Below are 19,428 nucleotides of genomic sequence, written 5' to 3' on the forward strand. Positions count from 1 at the left end.
CGTGGTTATTAAAAAAAAAAAAAAATCACACGGACAAATTCTTTAAAAAGAAAGAAAAATATTCTCTGTAGGGTTAACAAACCCCAAATCAAAACTGCTAGATTATATAACCCAAAGAACACAAAAAGAAAAGACCTGTGCTATACTCTGTATTATTATTTGTTATATGAAGATATTATACCATACTCAATAAATAAGGAGCTAGGGAAAGACAGGCAAATGTTCATTCTACTCTATTCCTGGAAGTAAAATGTGAGGCATTAACGTGAGTCACATATGGAATTCACAAATTTTCTAGTAGCCACATTAATAAAAAGAAACAGGATAAATTAATTTTAACACATTTTAGTTAACCCAAAATAGTCATTTCAATATTTACATTTATACTGTAATCAATATAAAATTGAGATACTTTACATTCCTTTTTTTTTCATATTGTCTTTGAAATCTGGTATATTTTCCCCTTAGAGTAGATATCAATTTTGAGTAGCTATATTAGAAGTCCTCAGCTACCATATTGGATAGTACAGATCTATAATTATATTTGGAAAACCCTACATTATTAAAATTAGTTATTTATATGTCTGAGTCTTAGGAACTAGAAAAGGAGTATGAGCAGAAGGCAGTAGCAATGTAAGATAACACATAGGAAAGGAGACCTGGGCTGAGGTTATTTATGTAATCTATTTCATATCTTTATAAATTACTTCATTTAAACTAAGCTGGTGACTTTGGTATAAATAGTGGTTTGGAGGGCAGCGGAGAACAATATAAGTCCAGCACAAAGCCCCTGGACTTTTCCTGGTACACAGAATCGGCTTTCTATCTACCTCAAGAATTTCAACTGTACCAATTTCAACTGTAGTAATTCCAATTTGCATCAGAAAATAGAACTAAGGTAGCCGAGTCTAAAATCCCTCACTATGTTAGGCTCAGAAAAATCAATACTAGATACTGACTAGTAGGAGTCAATACTCCTACTACTTCCTCGAAAGTCAAAAGTCAAAAACTCTCAAATTAACGGCTTCCTCACATATACTTTTCTGTTAACGATCAATCCATCGGGCAAATTCTATCTCGTTTGTTAAAATATTCTAAATGATTGATGATTCTTCCTTCAAATGTTTCTTTACTTACCCTACCATTTCTATTCTCCTACAATAACCCTAGTTCATGCCCTCATCATTTCTCTTCTGTGTTACTCTAGTGTTCTAGCTAATCTCCCTGATGCCATCCATTCTACCAGCCCCCTACCAGATCACTCCTTCTAAAATATACTATTTTCATTACACTGTTGTTCCCCTCCTTAAAAGTCTTTAATGATTCCACACAACCTACATAACAATATCAAGCTCCTTAACCTGGAATTCAAAGTTCTTTACAAAGACATCCCTGCCTACCTTTTCCACCTTTCTCCTACTACTTCCTCGAAAGACTTCAGGAAGGAATGACTGGACTCCAGTCAACTCACTGCACTCATTATCCTCTAACACTCCTGTTCACTTCTACTATGACTGTATCTGGTTCTTTGTGTGTGCTATCTCCCAAGAGAATCCACATTTCCAGAAAACCGGACTCTTTCTCTGTTCTCTGAAACACTGAAGCCCAGTACCATACATTTAGTAAATAGTGGTTAGCTTAAATCATGAAATGTTCTTAAGTATTTTAATTCAGCCTGGCATAATTTGATCACGTTAACAAATGAAGTCAATTCAGATTCAGAATAGTTACAAACTATTTCGGTAAATTCTGGAAAAGAAACAGTCTTACCGATGCAAACATCAATCTTTCCTTTAATTGCAGCTTCATGAAGAGGAGTGTAATTCCAATTATCACGAGCATTTGGGTCTGCACCATGTCGCAAAAGGAGATTGACTACTTCAGCATGACCAAAAGAGCATGCGTTATGAAGAGGAATAAGGCCCCCATCATCACGTGCTTGGACATTTGCACCATTCTGTAACAAATATTCAACTACATCTTTCCGTCCAAATCCTAAAACAAAATAAATTAATCCGTATTTAAGTCCTCCAAATAAAAAATACATCAAATTAGAATCAACAAGTAGAAGCCATGCTACAATATTTCTGGATGGGAAATAATAAGAGAGAATCAACAATTAAAAAATTCAGCCCTGGCTGGTTTGGCTCAGCGATTAGAGCGTCGGCCTGCGGTCCTGAGAGACCCGGGTTCGGTTCCCGCTAAGGGCATGTACCTCGGTTGCAGTTTGTCCCCGGCCCTGGTCGGTCGTGAGGGTGGCAGCCACTCAATGTGTTCCTTTCACATCGATGTTTCTCTCTCTCTCTCTGTTCCTCTCTCTCCCTCCCACTCTACCTGAACAAAAGATGGAAAAATGTCCTTGGGTGAGGATAAAAAAAAAAAAATTCACTGATGAGACAGAGATAAACTCAATACTGACACATATGACTGAATACTGAAATTGAAGTTCAAGCTGGGTAGAAAGGGTGAAGTGATTATATCTATACAGTTACCAACAGTCCAAGACACAGATAACTTCCACTTCTATAATTTTATATCAACATGATCCCTCAGCCATTAAGATGTCTAAAACCTGTCTGGAGACTGACAGCAGAGATCAGCATGTTTTTAAAGTCACATTGTAAGGGCTATAAGATGTGAGCAGAGGTCATGTTGCTATCCTGAGAGTAGATGAAAAACGTCTGAAATGTTGAATGTTTGAAGTCACTTCTTGGCATAAAAGAACATTAGAGGGGGTGAGTACGTAGCTATTTAAAATTTTTAGATCTTCCACTGTTAGGAGTGTGGTAAAACCTTTAGATTTAAGATGTTTCCTAGACTCTGAAGGCTAATCCCTGATGAAATCCCCATTCTTATTGTCTCAAGATTTGTTCAAAGCATCTGGTAAGTACTAATTTCTTGAAGGAAAAATAGCTTTACAGGGTATATTTTGATCATGTTCTCACTGGCCAGGTAGAACATGAACAGGCATATCCTTCAAGTCAATGCCAATCTCCATATCCTAAGGATCTATTTACAAAGGAATCAGAGGCCTAAAAGTTAGTAGTCATCGCTGCTCAGGATATATTATGGTTGATTTTATAATTATGGAAGAGCAGTTACCTTCAAACACTGTTCAATGTCTATGTGTGAAAATCCTAATGAAATGATACACTGAGATTGAGTCTACTATAAAGCACTAACAGTGAAACAAAGCAGGCATATTTGGAAAGTAAATTTGTTGATCAATAAACTGTGTCACTTAATGGCAGGTATTGTCTCCTGTTCATTTCTGTTCATTGGCCAAGGCATATAGGACTAGCATATAGGACTTAATAAACATTTGCTTAGTGCATGTCTAATACTTTGTTGAAATAGTAAGCAAATGACCCTCACAGGGAATAAGGAGTTGATGGTTTGTGACCACTAAGAAAAGCAGTCTATTCATTTTTGCTTTTGTCAAGTTTCATTACTATCTAGTACTATCAGTTTCAGCAGTTCCAGGAACTGTCTTGCTAACCATGACTATTGTTAACAGTATCATATTTTGCTATCCTGGAAATATCCTTTCATCTGCATGGCTTCCAAAAAGCTATCAAGCAGTGAGTGGAAGTCACTACAGAGAAACCAACTTAAACTCTCAGAAAATTTTACTGAGAGCTGCCACCACCTTTTTTTTTTTTTTTTTTTTTAACAGTACAAAGATGAGCCCTGGCCGGTTTGGCTCAGCGGTTAGAGCGTCTGCCTGCAGTCCGGAGAGACCCGGGTTCGGTTCCCGCTAAGGGCACGTACCTCGGTTGCAGTTTGTCCCCGGCCCTGGTTGGTCGTGCGGGTGGCAGCCACTCGATGTGTCCCTTTCACATCGATGTTTCCCTCTCTCTCTCTTCCTCTCTCTCCCTCCCACTCTGTCTGTACAAAAAATGGAAAAATGTCCTCGGATGAGGATTAAAAAAAAAAACAAACAGTACAAAGATGAGATGGGCCATCGATTATATATCTGTCCAATATGAAATGGCTCATATCTTGACAATCTAAAGATAAGCTGGTGTCATGTACAGCTTTGTCAGTAGAAAACGTTCAGAAACAGATAAGTGCCATGAAAGAGAAGGCTCCCGTAGTCTGGGAGATGGGCTGTATTACAATCAAGCAGTCTTAGGCTCTGACTTATATAGACAGGACTTTTGTCAGATTTTTCTGAAGGATGTCATTTTAAACTTATGGATAACTTTAGTTAGCAAAGATTCAAGAAAGGTATTTTTCCCACATATATTTCTTTAGAATGAGAAATATAAGGGAGAAGGTTTTGCCCAATTCGGCTTGGGACAGATACACAAACTATCTGGTTAGATTAGGAGGAACTTGGTAAAGGGTGCCATGACCTTTGGGGTGATGAAATTCTGACAATCTAAATGGGGTAGTACTAAAACAAGTACTCCAAACTACTTGTTAATGAATCAACTGCCTATCTCTAAGTCCAGCTAGAACGGAGGAAAAACTTGTAGCTTGAGTCTTGATAATATAGTGGGAGATCTACCAAGTTAAGAAAGATTCTGATTTTTTTTTTAAGAAAGAGGTAAAGGGTGAGAGAGAGACAGAAACATGATGTGAGAGAGAAACATCAATTGGCTGCCTCTTGCATGCCCCCTACTGGGGATCAAGCCTGCAACCCTGGCATGTGCCCCAACTGGGAATCAGTCCATGGAATGGCACTTACTTAATCCACTGAGCCATACCAGCTGGGCTAGATTTTTATTTATTTATTTTTATTATCCTCACCTGAGGATATAGTCCTATTGATTTTTTAGACAGAGTGGAAGAGAAGGAGGGAGAGAGACAGAGAGAAACATCAATGTGAGAGAGACATTAATTGGTTGCCTCCTGGGCGACCCCAACAAGGCTGGGGATTGAACCTGCAACCCAGATACATGCCCTTGACTGGAATTGAACCCTCAACCCTTTGGTCCACAGGCTGATGCTCTAACTGCTGAGCCAAATCGGCTAGAGCAAGATTCTGAATTCTTAAATATACTGGTGTCTATTTGATATTGGGGTTTTCTACTGATGTAGGATTTACTCACCTCCCCCCATCAACACACACACAGCAAAAAAAAAAAAAAAAAAAAAACCCTTGGAAAAAACAATCTCTAGTTCTAGCACCAGGTAAGGAATGTGGGTACATTTTGTGTATCTCCCATAATTATGATGTTGGCCTACAGACAAAAGAATAAAATACTATTGAAACATTATTAGGTATCTTTAAAAGCACCGTTTTGGGAAAGCATATGTATAAATGGCAAGTACAAAAGCTATTGTATCTTTGGTAGTTGAGTTGTTAAAATCTTTAGTTGGGGGAAACCATTCCACTTTCTTATACCAGTCAGATTCTGACTTGGTACAATTGTCCTCTCTATGCAGAAATCCTTTCTACAACATCTCTGAAAGATGCCAATCCAGCCAATTCCACAACTAAACAGATTGTTAAAAGCAATCTGACTCCTTGCAACCTTCCATCTACTAGTACTTGTTTTGACTGCTGAAGCCATACAAGTCATATCCACTCACTTTTCCAATGGACTATCTTACACATACATGAAGACAGTAGCACTGCTGGATCTTAGTCTTCTTTCATCTCTAGAATAAGTAACTCTAGTTTTCATCTGTTGCATGTATAATAAATTCCAGAGGCTTTAATTCCACTTCCATTCTCTGAATAGTAGTAGTAGTAGTAAAAAGAGCCCTAATATGCAATTCACACAATTGAATACAATAACTGAGGTTCAGTCTGACTGGTCCAATGTACATGGCTTAGTAGCATACTACAAATATAGAACAGTAACACAATACACTACAAATACAAAACAAGTGTTACTTTGTTTAGCTAGAACTCTACAATGCAAGCTCTTTTCCAACTTGTCATTCTTTTATATCTACCAATCAATCATCTTTTTTTTTTTATCCTCATCCGAGGAATTTTTGCATTTATCTTCAGATAGAGCAGGAGGGGGAAGGGAAGAGTAATGTCCATGTCAGAAAGACACATAGACTGGTTGCCACCCACACGACCCCAACCGGGGCCAAGGACAAACTGCAACCGAGGTATGTGTCCTTAGCGGGAACCGAACCTGGGTCTCTCTGGTCCGTGGGCCAACACTGTAACCGTTGAGCCAATCTGGCCAAGGCAATCAATCATCTCTTGTCACCATCTCTATATCTGAATCCCTGAGTCTGACTTTACACATTTCTCAACTAAGTAATACCTCTCTGCACACCCCCCAAAATATTTAAAACTCTCAAGCCATGGAATTCTATTCTTACCATCCCCCACCCCAGTTCTAAGATTCTAGAGAATGCTATGTATTTCTTTCTCTGGCTATGATGGACAATAAGATGTCTTTCTCCCAAAGTTTCTGTCTCTCTTCTTTATTTTTCAGAAACAAGTTGAGAAGCAATCCTGAAATTTGCGGCTTTCTAGGGGGTTACACTGTCAAGCATTTGCTTCTGCTTTTAGCAAAATTAAAGCTATAGCTTCCCTACCACCAACTTGCCTCTACAAGTTTTGAGACATGTCACAAAAAATTCATTCATATCCTCTGTGTGCATGGGGTGGGGAGGTGGAGAGGGAAAAGGAAGCTGGTGGTGGCAGGATTAAAGAGGAAACAGTTTTTCTCATAAAAATGACTTCTTGCCCTGGCCGGTTTGGCTCAGTGGTTGGAGCGTCGGCCTGCGGTACAGAGAGACCCGGGTTCGGTGTCCGCTAAGGGCATGTACCTCGGTTGCCGTTTGTCCCCGGCCCTGGTTGGTTGTGCAGGTGGCAACCACTCGATGCGTCCCTTCACATGGATGTTTCTCTTTCTCTCTCTTCCTCTCTCTCCCTCCCGCTCTATCTGAACAAAAAATGGAAGTGTCCTCGGGTGAGGATTAAAAAAAAAAAAAAAAGACTCCTTAAAGCATACTTATTTACAAGAAATGTAATCTAGAAGATTATACCTAATAGAAGAAAGTTTCAGTTTATGTTGAATGCTTTTTTCATTAACAACTCCTTTGGGGATGGTAACTGGCTATTCTTTTAACTAAATGTTTTAGATGAAAATACACATTTTTTTCCTAAAGTGTTCTTCTATCATGATCCATTTTCCTTGGTCTGCACAGATCTCTCACTCCTGTCCCTTGGACATCAAAAAGATAAAAACAAGCCCCTCCCTGCCACCAGTAAAACCTCCAAACTTTAACTGGCTTAAAATTTTTTTCATCCATAGCTTACTCTATAATGTACAAATAGAAGAAACCACTTGGTCAGGCAGCTACACACACACACACACACACACACACACACACACACATATAGTCTTATTGCCTACATTGAGCTTTCCAATGGCATGTTTAGATGCACATTAACGTGACTAATAACTCACTATCCACAAAAGATATGAAACATATTCTCCATATAGTAAGAGAAAATGCAGCTGGATGCATTTATTTAAAAATTAAGAAAACAAGTTGTCTCTTATTAACCTAATAATTTAGATTGAATTTACATAGGTTAATTAAAATAGGTTTCTTTTTTTGTGATCTGGCATTTGCAACCTATAAATAATTTTTATGAAACTTTAAAATTTTTTTAATTTTTTAAAATAAAAAAATTATTCTTCAATTACAGGTGACATACAATATTATATCATTTTTATTTGTAAAACATATGATTAGACATTTATATAACTTATGAAGTTATATACGTGGTTTTAAATGCAGGGCTTTAAAGCTCTGGTTTAATGTAGACCATTAGCTATCTTTATTTTATTACCCTCTTTTTATACCTTAAATTCTTTTTAAAAAAATATATATATTTTTTATCCTCACCCAAGGACATTTTTCCATTTTTTTATTATTATTATTTTTTAATCCTCACCCGAGGACATTTTTCCATTTTTTGTTCAGGCAGAGTGGGAGGGAGAGAGAAGAACAGAGAGAGAGAGAGAAACATCGATGTGAAAGGAACACATCGAGTGGCTGCCACCCGCACAACCGACCAGGGCCGGGGACAAACTGCAACCGAGGTACGCGCCCTTAGCGGGAACCGAACCCGGGTCTCTCAGGACCGCAGGCCGATGCTCTAACCGCTGAGCCAAACCGGCCAGGGCCATTTTTCCATTTTTTTTTTTATTTAGAGTGGGAGGAAGAGAAACATCGATGTGAAAGGGACACATGGAGTGACTGCCACCTGCACGACCCAACCAGAGCAGGGGACAAACTGAAACTGAAGTACATGCCCTTAGCGGGAACTGAACCTGGGTCTCTCTGGACCGCAGGCCGACGCTCCAACCACTGAGCCAAACCAGCCAGGGCTCTACCTTAAACTCTTAATCTTATAACCTGTACCAGATAATATGGATAAATTGTGAGGGATGGGTTTGTTCCTACATAAGTTTTCCATTTCAGTCAGAACAAACCACAATGAAAGCTATGTAGAAAGTACTTTGAAATTTTGGGACAGAACTGAGGGTGGGATGGTGGGAGAGGAACAAAATCAGTAAGAAGCTAATCCCATGATCTTAAACCTCTAAATATTACTATTTTCAGATATGAACTCATTAATACATCAAATTCTTGAAAGGTAGCAACTAAGATCTTCCTTGGTTATTTTTATCCCACAGATCAAGTGAACAGAATCTAAGTAACACTACCCTTTGGATTACATATCAGTTGCTTCTTCAGTTTGTCAAATCAGTTGTTTAAATGCTGACTACATGGTCAATCCAAATTGGCTGAGGAAAGCAGCACTGAACATCAAAATGGCGAAACAGGTGAGATTTGACTTTAGTTATTTTTTTCCCTTTCTACTGCTTCAGGCTGTTTCTCTCACACCAATAGTCCCTCAAATCTCTCTTTTAAATGCTCCCCATTGGGAACCCAACAAAGTTGTAATTGATCAAGAAAGTGTACCTCCTAATAATATTTACATTTTAAAACAAGTACAGGTTAAAGCAAACAAATCTCAGTTGGTAGAAAACGTAAAAGCAATGTCGATGAACAAGGAAATCTTACTTATGCTTCTTCTCTGCACATCATTCCTACTCCAAAAGAATAGAGTGCTTTAAAGGATATCCTTATGCTTTTCCAAAAAATTAGTTTAGCCCTGGCCAGGTAGCTCAGGTGATTAGAGCATCCACCAAAAACGCCAAGGTTGCAGGTTTGATTTGGGGTCAGGGCACATACAAAAATCAACTAATGAATGCATAAATAAATGGAACAACACACTGATGTTTATCTCTAAAAATCAATAAAAAATTGTTTTAAGCAATCATGTAACACAAAATAAAACAGGATTTTTAGAAGAGATCAGAAGTACTACTCCCACTTTCAATTATAAGAATGAAGATAGTCATGATCGTTCCTCAAAGTGAAAAGTATAAATGATTTATAGAAATAAACTGAGTGCCTCATTTCTAGTTCTTTTAAGTTCTCCAATAAAATGTAATATGCTTATATCATAAAGTGAACCTAGTAAATATTAAAAGTCCTCCAAAGGATATAAATCTCACAATGAGTCGAGGTTAGACCCAATTTAACTCTAGATCCAAGTTGAAGTACCAGAATCTTTCCTCTCATCCTACTACTTTCCACCCCAACTTGCGTATGTGTGGCAGAGATCACCATTCCAGATCCAGCCTAAATCAGACCTCAGTTCTCCCGAATTTGACAATTTCTAGTACTAGTCTCTCCAGAAACTTGCTAATGACTACCTAGACAAATCCATTAACGCAAAAGTGTCAATGGCCAATTGAGCTGCTACTTCTAAATTACATCTTTGCATTTTACAAAGGTGTTTAACACCTTAACCCAACGGATTGTAAGAATTATAGCGTAATTTGCAGGAACGACAGATTTTGGAGGTAATTGGCTTTTCAGATTACAAAGTCTACCATGTCCCCTACTCTTTCTTGTGTGCAGAGGCCTTCTAAGGTAGCAAGACCGGAAGTTGATACAAGTATTGTTGATACAAAACAAAGCCAAAAAAAAAAAAAAAACTTTCAGTGAGTGCGGCACGCTTTCCCCAGCCCCTACCCCAATCTCAAGTCCCCAAAGGACGAGAACGAGAGGACCAGGACCGGAGTCCCAGCGGGGAAAGGCCGGGGCAGAGGAGCCATGTGTTTGGTTTCCAGCCTGCGAGCCCGGGTGCGCAGGTGGGGTCTGGCGCGAGTCGTGGCGGCGGCGTCCGGGTTACCTGCGGCGAAGTGGAGCGGGGTGGATTTCCTGCCCGCCGTGTCGCGGCTGTTCACCTTCTCCGGCGTCACCAGCCTCTTGACTCGCTCCACGTCCCCGTTGCGGCACGCCTCGAACAGCTCGCGGGCGGCTGGCTCCACTGCCTCCGCCGCCGCGCCCGCGCAGGCCGCGCCCCCGCCGGCGCAGCGGCGGCCCGACATGATCCTCGCCGCCGCCGCCGCCAGCAGGAGCGCCAGCAACGGCAGTAGGAGCCCCGGCCCCGCGAGCAGGAGGGCGAGGCCCCCCGGTGGAGACGCGCTCAGGGCCCGGGCCGCTCGGCTCCCTGTTGTCACCGGGATCGGCGCAGTCCCATGGCCGCGCCGCCGCGCACCCCTCGCTCGGCCTGGCGACCCCCGACTGCCCCGCGGCGGCGGAGGCAGCGCGAATCCGACGTTCGGGACCCGAGGCGACGCGGCGGCGGAAGCTGGGAAAGCCCCTCCTGCCAGCTCCGCGGAGTCCTGGGGGCCCGTGACGACGTGCTGCGCGTGCGCAGTGGTCGGAGACTGTCGGGCAGGTTTCGGCGAGCGGGGCCTCGCGGAGGGGTTTGTGGGAAATGTGAGGCGAGAGCCTCTGGCAGGGGGCGGAGGAGGGGTTTCGTCCCACCGCCATCTTGGCTGTGGTTTTGCTAGTGAGGAATGATTCTGATTTTTGCCTTTTTTCAAAAGTGTGACTATCAGCTGAATTTCCTTACTGCAATTACACCGAAAATAGCCCTTGAAAGCCCCCCACCGCTCCCACTCCCCGGTCTTGCATATTATTTTGGAATCCTTAGTGTGGAAATTTTCCATTTTTTTCAGCTTTCACAACCCCTTTCTCCTGGGGGATTTTCTTTTCTGTTTTCTTTACCGTCTCTTCCCTTTTCCCCACAACTGTTATTTTGCTGTGTCTTGTAAGCTACTTCTCGGAAATAAATGCCTTACTCTGCACTTGATGGGGCGTTTCGGTGCTCTGCCCCGAGATCATTGAAAGGAAATTAGGAAAGCAATGCAAGTTTGATCTAAATTAGTAATTGAGAGCGATGACTGTTTGATGGTTTAGTTATGAGCTGAGGCCCATACGTGAATCAATATTATACTGACAGCTGAAGTGTGGATACATGGGACAAAGTTGAATGAATTGAAACCCTCCTCCCGCCCCACCTTGCCTTAACTTCTTAATTTGTTTTTCAGGAAATTCAGTTTTTGTTTGGAAATGTTGACTCACATATTTTTATAAAATTATGAAAATTATGAAAACGTGCATAATATATTTAGTATAAATATATGTGGCATATTAATAAAATGAATATCGCCCTGGCCTGTTTGGCTCAGCAGTTAGAGCGTCGGCTTGTGGTCCCGAGAGACCCAGGTTCGGTTCTCCTAAGGGCAGTACCTGGGTTGCAGTTAGTCCCTGGCCCTGGTTGGGTTGTGTGGGTGGCAACCACTCGGTGTGTCCCTTTCACATCAATGTTTCTTTCTCTCTCTCTCCCTCCCACTCTGTCTGAACAAAATATCGAAAAATGTCCTCGGGTGAGGATAAAAAAATAAATAAATAAAATAAAATGAATATCCATGAACGCACCTAAGAGCTAGAATACAACCAAAATTATTGCATCTATCTTCTTCTTCCCCATTTAATCTACCTGCCAAATATATTCCCAATATTATTTGTTATTCTGTTTACAAATTCGTACTTTTAATCTCTTTCCATGTGTACATCCCTCAAAAACATGTTTCGTTTTACTTGATTTTGAGCTTTAGAAAAGTATCAGTCTTTGTGATCTCTTATCACTTAAGAAGATGTAAGACTCATGCATTCATTTTCATTGCTTTATAGAGTTGCCTTGTGTGAATATACCATAAATTTACAATTCTACTGGCCATTTGGTTTGTTTCCAATTTTCTGTTGTTATGAATAATAGTGCTATGAACATTTTTATACATTGTTCTTGTGCACATGTGCAAAAATTTAAGAGTCTCTACCAGTGGTTTTTGGCACCAATTCAATGCCAACAGGAATCCCCAATTTGAAGTGTAGTGAAAAAGGAAACTTTATTTAGTGCAAGCAGCTCAATTGTGATATAGCATGTCTGTGAGAACAGCACAACAGTGTTACAGCTCAATTATGAAGAGCATGGCTGTAGAACAATGTGGTGTGAGGTGGCCCTGGGATGAGAATTTGTCTGCTCTACCTTCTTGGGGTCCACCCTGGTCTAGGCTGATCTTTGGTGTTTCAACTCCAGGCTTCAGTTTTCTGTGAGAAGGAAAAATGTGCTCTCTGAGTCAGAAGGGAGCTGACTTATATATAGACAAGCCCCTGCCCCTAGTCCATTTTGGTTCATCCTCATGCAGATGAGGACTCCACATCCTCACAGTTTGGTCCAAAAAGCACTATCCTGCTTGGTTGTAATAGAGTTGGTCGGATTGGTTGGTGAAGATGCTAATGGAGATATAACAATATGGCTCCTGTTGGACCAGGAAAGTTTCAGTCCTATTGATTGAAATACGATTCCAGGACCCCTTCATAAAGGTTGGCTCAGACAGCAGGAACACACTTCTGGCAGACAGTTCAGTGCAGGAAGTGAGCAGCTTGTTGAAAGCTTGTCTCTGAAGTGGGTTTGCATCAGAAGCCTCTGTTTATAAATTTGAGCCCAGTTAGCTAACAGGAGCCCTTCTGAGCAGGTATATTTATTCTTTGGGTTAACAAGAGGCTTTCAAAAATTTTGATCACTACCCATAGTATAAGAAATGCAATGGGTATCTTCAACTGGACACACACACATATATAAAAGTTTTACGAAATAAAACAATGCCTTTCCAATGTTTAAAAATGCTAATGTGTCCCTTAGTAAATGGGTTACAGAACTCACAAAAGAATGGTGACCCAAGGTTTGAAAAACACTGCAAGAACGGACTACCTGGAAGTGGAATAGCTGAGTCTTAGGGAATGTGAATGGCATTTTACAAGGTAATGCCAAGTTGTTTTTCAAAAAGATTGTTAATTGCGTATATGCCCTCTAGCAGCATGTAGGAGGTTTTTGTTTTCTAATTTCTATCCTCATCAACCTTGTTGTTATCAGATTTATTTTTCCAGTATAGTTGGTGTATATGGTATCTCAAAGAGGTCTTAGTCTGAATTTGTAAAAATACCGCATGACCGTCCAGCCTGTGTGGTTCAGTGGTTAAGCGTCAACCCATGCACCAAGAGGCTGCCGGTTTGATTCCTGGTCAGGGCACATGCCCAGGTTGTGGGCCCAATCTTCAGTGTGGGGCATGCAGGAGGTGGCCAGTCGATGTTCTCTCTCATCGATGTTTCTATCTCTCTCTCCCTCCCCCTTCTTCTCTAAAAATTAATAAAGAGCCTGGCCAGTGTGGCTCAGTGATTGAGCGTTGACCCATGTACCAAGAGGTCGCCGGTTTGATTCCCAGCCATGGCACATGCCCAAAGTTGTGGACCAAATCTCCAGTGGAGGGCATGCAGGATGTTCTCTCTCATCAATGTTTTTATCTCTCCCTCTCCCTTCCTCTCTCTCTCTCTAAAATCAATAAAGAAAAAAATAGTTAAAAATCAATAAAGAAAAAAAATTTGTAATACCACATGATCATTAGAGAAAATCAAAACTTCAGTGAGATATTGCTGTATATCCATTAGAATTGTTACTATTTTTTTTTATCCTCACCTGAAGACATTTTTCCATTTTTTTGTTCAGATAGAGCGGGGGAGAGAGAGAGAGAAACATCGACATGAAGGGGACACATTGAGTGGCTGCCACCTGCACGACCAACCAGGGCCGGGGACAAACTGCAACTGAGGTACGTGCCCTTAGCGGGAACTGAACCCTGGTCTCTGTGGACCACAGGCCGACGCGCTAACCGCTGAGCCAAACCGGCCAAGGCTAGAATCGTTTTTTTTTGTTTTTTTGTTTTTTTATCCTCACCCGAGGATATTTTTCCATTTTTTGTACAGATAGAGTGGGAGGGAGAGAGAGGAAGGAGAGAGAGAGAGAAACATCGATGTGAAGGGACACATCGAGTGGCTGCCACCCGCACGACCAACCAGGGCCGGGGACAAACTGCAACCGAAGTACGTGCCCTTAGCAGGAACCGAACCCGGGTCTCTCAGGACCGCAGGCCGACGCTCTAACCGCTGAGCCAAACTGGCCAGGGCTAGAATCGTTTTTATTAAAAAAACAACAACATAGAATAGTAAGTACTGGTGAGAATTTGAAGAAATTGGAACCCTTATGCACTGCTGGTGGGACTATAAAATGGTGCAATGGCTATGGAAAACAGTTCGGCATTTACTCCAAAATTTAAAATAGAACTATTATGTGATTCAGTAATCTACTTCTAGGCATATAGACATAGGAATTGAAAGCAGGGTCTTGAAGAGATATTTGCACATCCTTGTTCATAGCAGCATTATTCACAACAGACAAGAGGTCAAAACCACTCAAATGTCCACAAACAGGTGATTGGATAAACAAAACGTGATATATAAATACAATGGAATATTATTCAGCTTTGAAAAGACCATAAACAATGAAAAGATACTCAACTTTATTTGTATTTTCAATACCATCTTAACCATTTTTAAATATATTTTTATTGAATTTTTAGAGAGAGAGGAAGGGAGAGATAGAAACATCAGTGTGAGAGAGAAACATCGATTGGCTGCCTCCTGCATGCCCCCTACTGGGGATTTGCCCCACAACCTAGGCATGTGCCCTGACCAGGAATCAAACAGGGACCTCTCAGTCCATGGGACAACGCCTAATCCACTGAGCTACAGCAGCCTGGCCATCTTAACCATTTTTAAAGGCACAGTACAATAGTGTTAAATATATTCATGTTGTGCAATAGACCTCCTATTTAAATCTTTTTCCCATTTTTCTATTGGGTTGTTTACCTTTTGTATTTGAGTTGTGGGCATTCTTTTCTTTTCTTTTTTTTTAATATCGTTTATTATTTAATTGTTTTTGTTAGGGAGAGAGGAAGGGAGAGAGAGCTAGAAACATACATGTGAGAGAGAAACATCGATTGGCTACCTCCTGCACACCCTCAACTGCGGGTTGAGCCTGCAACCCAGGCATGTGCCCTGACCAAGAATTGAACTGGGACCTCTTAGTCCATGGGAAAATGCTCAATCCACTCAGCCACACTGTCCAGGCTCAATTTTAATTTTTTTAAATCCTCACCCAAGGATAAATTTGTGTTGATTTTAGAGAGAGAAAGAGAGAGACAGATACATATCAATGTGAGAGAGAAATATATCGATTGCCTCCTGTATATGTACCAACTGGGGATTGTACCCACAACCCAGGTATATGCCCTGACAAAGAATCAAACCTGCAACCCTTTGGTGCATGCAATGTTGCTCCAACCAACTGAGCCACACTGGCCAGAACTCAATTTTAATATACTTGAATTTATAACTATTTGCAACTAGAGTTTGTGACTGTGTATATTTAAGAAATTCTCCCTTATTTTAAGGTACTAAAGATATTCTTATTTTCTTCTAAAGGTTAAAATTTTTGCCTTTTATACTTAAGTTCTTAATTTTTCTTTTTTCCTTTTTTTTATCCTCATCCGAGGACTTTTTTTTTTTTTTTTTTTGCATTTATCTTCAGATAGAGCAGAAGAAAGAGAGGGTGGAAGAGAGGGAGAGAAATATTGATGCGAGAGAGACACATTTAATGGTTACCACCTTCATGACCCCAATTGGGGCCGGGGACGAACTGCAACTGAGGTACGTGCCCTTAGTGGGAATTGAACCTGGGACTCTCTGGTCTGTGGGCTGACGCTCTAACAACTGAGCAAAACTGGCCAGGGCAAAGTTCTTAATTTTTATGAACTTGACTTTAGAGTATGGTATGAGATAGGTATTCAGTTTCTTTTCTTTTTCTTTTTTTCCCATACCGAGAACAAATTGTCCTGTCACCATCAAGTTGGATCCAACAATACATTAAAAATATCGTACACCATGACCAAGTGGGATTTATTCTGGGGATTCAAGATTGGTATAATATTTGAAAATCAATAAATGTGATACATCACATAAACAAAAAGAAGGATAAAAATCACATGATCATATCAATAAATGCAGAAAAAGCATTTGACAAAATCCAGCACCTCTTTATGATACTCTCAGCAAAGTGGGAATAGACAGATCATACCCCAACATAACAAAGACTATATACAACAAACCTATAGCCAACATCATACTCAATGGGCAAAACTAAAAGCATGTCCCGTAAGATCAGGAACAAGACAGGGATGTCTGCTTTTACCACTATTAGTCAACATAGTACTGGAAGTCCTAGCCTCAGTGATCAGACAAGAAAAATGTAAAAGGCATCTAAATTGGAAAGGAGGAAGTGAAACCGTCATTATTTGCAGATGGCATGATATTGTACATAGAAAACTCTAAAGGCTCCACCAAAAAAACAAAAACAAAAACTGTTAGATTCAATAAATGAATTCAGCAAAGTAGCAGTATACCAAATTAACATCCAGAAATCAGTAGCATTTTTTATACACCAATAACTCTCAAGACCTGTACTCAGAACACTATGGGACATTGAAAAAAGAAATATAGGAAGACAAACAAGTAGAAGCATATACCATGTTCATGGATTGGAAGAATTAACGTCCTTAAAATGGCCATACTACCCAAAACAATCTACAGATTCAATGCAATCCCCATTAAGATACCAATGGCATATTGCACAGATCTAGAACAAATATTCCAAAATTTATGTGGAACCAAAAAGACCCTGAATAGCCTCAGCAATCTTGAGAAAGAGGAACAGATTTGGAGGGATCACAATACTAGGTATCAAACTATACTAGAAAGCCATTGCAATCAAAACAGCCTGGTACTGGCACAAGAGCAAGCATAAAGACCGATGGAACAAAACAGAGACCCCAGAAATTGACCCACACCCTTATGGTCAATTAATATTTGACAGAGGAGATAAGAGCATACAATGGAATAAAGATAGTCTCTTCAATAAATGGTATTGGGAAAATGTACAGGTATATTCAAGGAAAATGAAACTAGATCACCAACTTACATCATACATAAGAATAAACTCAGAATGGATAAAAGACTTAAATGTAAGTCATGAAACCATACAAATCCTAGAAGAAAACATAGGCAGTAAAATATCAGACATCTCATGTAACAGTATTTTCACTCATACATGTCTTAGGGCAAGAGAAACAAAAGAAAAAATGGCAAATGGAACTACATCAAACTATAAAGCTTCCGCATAGCAAAAGATACCATCAACAAAATGAAAAGGTAACCCACTGTATGGGAGAACCCACTGTATCATATTCACCAATGATACATCTGTTAAAGGGTTAATTTCCAAAATATATAAAGAATCCATATAACTCAACACCAGAAGACAAACGATCCAATTAAAAAATGGGCCAACGACCTGAATAGATACTTCTCCAAAGAGGACACACAGATGGTCAATAGATATGAAAAAATGCTCAATGTCACTAATCATCAGAGAGATGCAAATTAAAACAACAATGAGGTATCACCTCACACCTGTCAGAATGGCCGCCATCAACAAATCATCAAACAACAAGAGCTGGCAAGGATATGGAGAAAAGGGGACTCTAGTACACTGCTGGTGGAAATGCAGACTGGTGCAGCCATTGTGGAAAACAGGTTGGAGTTTCCTCAAAAAATTAAAAATGGAACGGCCATTTGACCCAGCAATCCCACTTTTGGGTATATATATCCTAAGAATCCCCAAACACAAATCAGAAAGAGTATATGCACCTCTGTGTTTATAGCAGCACTATTTACAATAGCTAAGATCTGGGAACAGCCCAAGTGCCCATCAGTAGATGAGTAAATAAAAAAGCCATGCTACATTTACACAGTGGAGTACTATGTGGTTGTAAAAAAGAAGGATCTCTTACCTTTTGTGACAGCATGGATGGACTTGGAGATTACTGTGCTAAGTGAACTGAGCTAGCCAGAGAAAGCCAAATATCACATGATTTCACTTACATATGGAATCTAATGAACAAAATAAGTCCAGAGGCATGGATGCATGAAACAGACTGACAGATCTCAGAGGGGAAGAAGGTGGGAGGAATGGGAAGAGATGAACTAAATAACATATATGCATATATGTATAACCCATGAACACAGACAATAGTGTGGTGAAGCCTGGGAAGGGGTGTGGGATGGGTGGAAGGGGGCACAGGGGAAGAAATGGGGGACATCTGGAATACTGTCAACAATAAAAAAAATTACCTCCTTTAAGAAGAGAGCTGCAGTGTCACTTCAAGCTTCTATATACTCATGAGTCTTTTTCTGGACTCTATGTTATTCCATTTATTGATTTATATATTTTATATCTTTATATATATTTTTAATACATCTTAATACCTCTGTCAATGTTATCTTTGTACAGCTTGTGATAAATTTTGATACTTGGTATGGCAAATCTCACACCTTATTTTTCATTGCTTTTTCTGAGATTTTGCTCTCCCATATGAATTTTGGAATCAGAATTTCAAACCTTGAAAACCCCATTGGGATTGCTATACATATATAATATAGAGAAATGCTATATTAAGGATATTGAGTCCTCCCATCCTTGAACACGGCATATCTCTGTTTATTTAGGTCTTCCTTAATGCATTTCAATAAAATTTTGTGGTTTCCTTCATACAGGTCTTGTACATCTTAGTTTTATAGCTATCATAATCATATTAATCTTGACAGAGACTGACAAGGTTTTTGGGAACTTATACCAACAGAAACACAGCTAGCCCAGACTGAAGGGGACTGAGACAGGATGAAATGAAGAAACGGTGACCCTAAGGGCAGAGCCTTGGATGCCGAGGCCAGAGAGGGTGGAGTTGCCACTTCAGGAAGCTGAGAAGACAGCATCAAGCCACAAAGAATTACTCCTAAGCCTTAAAATTTTGAATTTGCCCTGCTGGTTTGTGAACTTGCTTTAGAAAGATAATCCCTTTATTCTTTCAATTTTTTTAGTTGAGAAATGGGAATGCCTATCCTATGCCTGTCCCATCATTGTATTTTGAAAGCAGATAGTTTATTGTCTAGTTTTATAGGTCTGTGGACAGAGAGGAATTTTGCCTGTGATGGACCATAACCAGCGTTTCACTAATAACTGATTTAGAACCTTTCTTTTTTTAGTTGATGATATTT

The 19,428-nt window shown here is 40.1% G+C and overlaps 1 protein-coding gene across 1 annotated transcript in view; it reads right to left on the bottom strand.

Moving 5' to 3' along the window:
• The window catches only part of TNKS2 (tankyrase 2), a 61,326-nt gene extending 50,556 nt beyond the window's left edge, over window positions 1-10,770 (bottom strand). The window contains exons 1-2 of the mRNA XM_036264927.1: window positions 10,202-10,770; window positions 1,771-1,995 (exon numbers count right to left, since the gene is read on the bottom strand). Of these exons, the coding sequence (XP_036120820.1) occupies window positions 1,771-1,995; window positions 10,202-10,400 (424 nt within the window). The 5' untranslated portion in view covers window positions 10,401-10,770. The remainder of the gene's footprint in view (window positions 1-1,770; window positions 1,996-10,201) is intronic.
• Between the last annotated feature and the right edge of the window lie 8,658 nt (window positions 10,771-19,428).

This window comes from Molossus molossus, unplaced genomic scaffold (assembly GCF_014108415.1).
Source record: "Molossus molossus isolate mMolMol1 unplaced genomic scaffold, mMolMol1.p scaffold_m16_p_17, whole genome shotgun sequence".
NCBI classification, from domain to species: Eukaryota; Metazoa; Chordata; class Mammalia; order Chiroptera; family Molossidae; genus Molossus; species Molossus molossus.